Source organism: Sinocyclocheilus grahami, unplaced genomic scaffold (assembly GCF_001515645.1).
Source record: "Sinocyclocheilus grahami isolate Dianchi unplaced genomic scaffold, SAMN03320097.WGS_v1.1 scaffold307.1, whole genome shotgun sequence".
Lineage (NCBI taxonomy): Eukaryota > Metazoa > Chordata > Actinopteri > Cypriniformes > Cyprinidae > Sinocyclocheilus > Sinocyclocheilus grahami.
The window spans coordinates 878,241-881,693 of record NW_015505486.1 but is presented as its reverse complement, the minus strand read 5'-3'; the positions used below and the strand labels follow the sequence as shown (position 1 = coordinate 881,693).

General features: G+C 38.5%; 1 protein-coding gene across 1 annotated transcript in view; it reads left to right on the top strand.

The window, feature by feature from the left end:
• LOC107601588 (uncharacterized) overlaps positions 1–3,453 on the top strand; it is a 10,468-nt gene that overhangs the window by 3,413 nt on the left and 3,602 nt on the right. The window contains exons 2-3 of the mRNA XM_016293831.1: positions 441–1,083; positions 2,673–2,819. Coding sequence (XP_016149317.1) covers positions 487–1,083; positions 2,673–2,819 — 744 coding nt within the window. The 5' untranslated portion in view covers positions 441–486. The remainder of the gene's footprint in view (positions 1–440; positions 1,084–2,672; positions 2,820–3,453) is intronic.

The window sequence follows — 3,453 nt, the reverse complement described above, 5'->3', positions numbered from 1 at the left end:
TGTCTGTCTATATATCTGTCTGTCTATCTATTTATCTATCTATCTGTCTGTCTATATATCTGTCGATCTATATGTCTATCATGTGTATATATCTGTCTGTCTCTCTATCTCTCTGTCTGTCATTCTAGCTATCTATCGTTCTATCTATCATGTATTTTATTCCTGTTAACATTATTTTATTTCAAGTAGCAAACATTTTATTTTAATTTCAGTTTTAGCTTTAGTTAAACCCTGAATCCAACAAAATCCCGCTTACTTTTTAATTAATTATTTTGTGTGTGTGTTTAAAGATCTGCTAATCCTACATTCTGACACAACACAGCATAGACACAAAATGAAAATTGTGTGTATATATATATAACTCCTAAAAACTACTAACAGGGGAGACGTAAACAGCAGTTTTTCAGGGAACATCATTTTTGTTTTTGCATTGATTTCAGGATCTGAACCAACCAGCTTTTTAGTGTCAGTCCTGTGGTCTCCAGCATGGGCAGACTGGACGACGCTGCCAAGCGCAAGGTGGTGGAACTGCGGGAAGCAGGTTTGAGCTTCCGTAAGATCAAAGCCGTGCTGGAGCTGGAGAACATCAAGGTGTCTGCGCAGGCCATCTACCTTTTCCTGAAGGAGTTTCAGGGCAGAGCTCGAAAGGAGGATGGAGCAGCTGCGAACAGCAGTCGTTCGGTGCCGATGTCAGTGAGGGAGGTGGGCAGCTCTGAGACACGGCCGGCGGGCTGGAGCGATCAGCAGCTGAGGAACCTCCTCAGAGAAGCTTCTCGAGTCGCTGCCTCCCAGCAGGCCGGGGCGTCCTCAGATGGGAGAGGAGGACAGTCGTCCGGGACTGGTTCGGCAGGCATAAGAGAGGCACAAGGTGGGGAAAAAGATGAGGATATCCGGATTGTCAGCGTCACCTCGTTGGCACAGGGTACACAGCATGCTGGCATCCAAGGGCCACGTTCAGGAGTGGGAACCGGAGCGATGAGTGGTGCTAATTATGTAAGACGACGACACACGCCTTCACCTGCCAATCCTGTGCTAGTGGCTCGCAAACGACTGCTGGATAAGGCTTTGCTCCATAGAGCACGGGTGGGTGGAGTGTACTGATATACATTGCATATACATACACCACTGTTCAAAAGTTTGGGGTCAGTTAGGTTTTTTAGAAAATAAATTAATACTTTTATTCAGCAAGGATGCATTAAATTAATCAGAAATGACTGTAAAGACATTTATAATGTTACAAATTTCATTTACTTCAAATACATTTATTTTCAAATACATTTTAAATAAATGCTGTTCTTTTGAGCTTTCTATTTAAAGAATCCTGGAAAAAAAATGTATCAAGATTTTCACAAAAATGTTAAGCTGCAAATGCATTTACAATATTGATGATAATCAAAAATGTTTTTGAGCAGCAAATCAGCATGTTAGACTGATTTCTGAAGAATTATGTGACGCTGAAGAGTGGGGTAATGATGCTGAAAATATAACTTTATTTTCATGATAATTAAGCACATTACTCTAGTTCTCATGACTGTAATGCAAAAAAGCTATTTCATGACACATTTTCATTACAGTAATATAAAAAAATGTGAATTGTAATGCATTTATACATTATGGGATCTGAAGAATTATGTGACGCTGAAGAGTGGGGTAATGATGCTGAAAATATAACTTTATTTTCATGATAATTAAGCACATTACTCTAGTTCTCATGACTGTAATGCAAAAAAGCTATTTCATGACACATTTTCATTACAGTAATATAAAAAAATGTGAATTGTAATGCATTTATACATTATGGGACTATTAAATTGCTTCAAAGTACATTAAAAAAATTAAGTCATTAATTTACAATAAAAATGACTATTACAGTAATTAAAATTAAAATGTGCACATTACAGGATAATGCACTTAATAAAGAAAGAAAGTGTTAAAGGCACAATATGTAAGAATTTTTTTTTTATTAAAATATCCAAAAACCACTAGAACAGTGTTATATTTTTTGCTGACTTGTGTACTTACATTATCCCAAATGTTTCAAAGAATGTTTAAATCCAGAGAAATAAGCAATTTTAACTAGTGACACGGAGCGTGTCCATAGTGTCATTGTGTCGCCTGCCAGTGACGTCATAACCCCTCGACTTCCGGAAACACCAAAGACGCTTTAATATGTTGTGTGTTTTAATAGACCGGTGACGACCGCACAGAGTAGCATTATAACAGAACGTTCAAATGTATCTAGTATGATAAAACAGCGCTGCTTTACCCCACATACGCATGACCGGAAGGAGCGGAAGCGGTCGACTGTGACATAATAAAAGCCCTGCTGCTTTCGAGCCGTGTGTCACGCTCGTTCAGCGGCCTCGTTTCGCTTTGACGGCTTTCAGCCTCACCCTGCTTCATTCTACTACGTTAATAATTCATCAGCTCATCCATGAACATGATTTCTGCCCAAGTCCCATCGGATTGCATCGGCTGTGGGGATGAAGACCACAACTCCCATGATTCCACACTCAGTCACAGCTCATCTAACTACCTTTGATTCTTTGTTTGCTTTGAATACGTGCCCTCTAGCGCGTATCTTTAATATATCTTAAACTTGTTTTTGTGAGTTTAATCCTATTTCATTTTTGTGGTTATGTTTTACCTTAACTTGCATGTGTTTTGTGAAGGTCAGAGACAGCGTTCCTCAGAGCGGCCTGCAGGTGTCGCTGTCAATGAGACGAGACCCATCTTGTTTCTCTGGATCTGAAGGCAGAAAGCTTGCGTTACCTCAGACATCTTCTTATGACCTGACTACAGCCAGACCTCCAAACATAGTGAGTTATGAAACATCATCAATCCAATGCTTTTATGATTAGAGATAGATAAAAAATTAACTTTAATAACCAATAACATTTATTTGCTGATTAAAGTTGGCGTGCAATTGTGACGCATGTCCAAGTAAAACGGCTTCTTGAACAAGAAAAATGTTGGACGTGTCTTGATTTTGTCCATGGAGAATTAATTGGTTTGCTATTGGTGGATCTCATGTGAGTGACCGGTTGATCCCACCCTCACGCCAGTAAACATGTCATCAGAGAAGAGACTGAAGAGGGAAAGGAAGTTGTTTTATTTAAAGAATAGGAGGGCACATAAATAAAAATAAATGTGTACAGTTAAATGATTTATAATAAATAGTGCAATATTTCATAAAAATATAATCATTCTCAATTTTGATTTTCATGGTTGCTTTAAGTGTCCCATCCCATAACCAATATGGAGAATGATTTTTAAAGGGGTCCTATTATGCTCTTTTACAAAGTCTTGATTTTGTTTTGGGGGTGTACTAGAACAGGCTCTCATACTAGGTTGTTCGAAAAACACATTATTTTTCACATATTTTACATTATTACAACACCTCTCTCCCCAGTCTGGCATGAACGGCTCGAATAGTTCCTGTATCAAATGAAG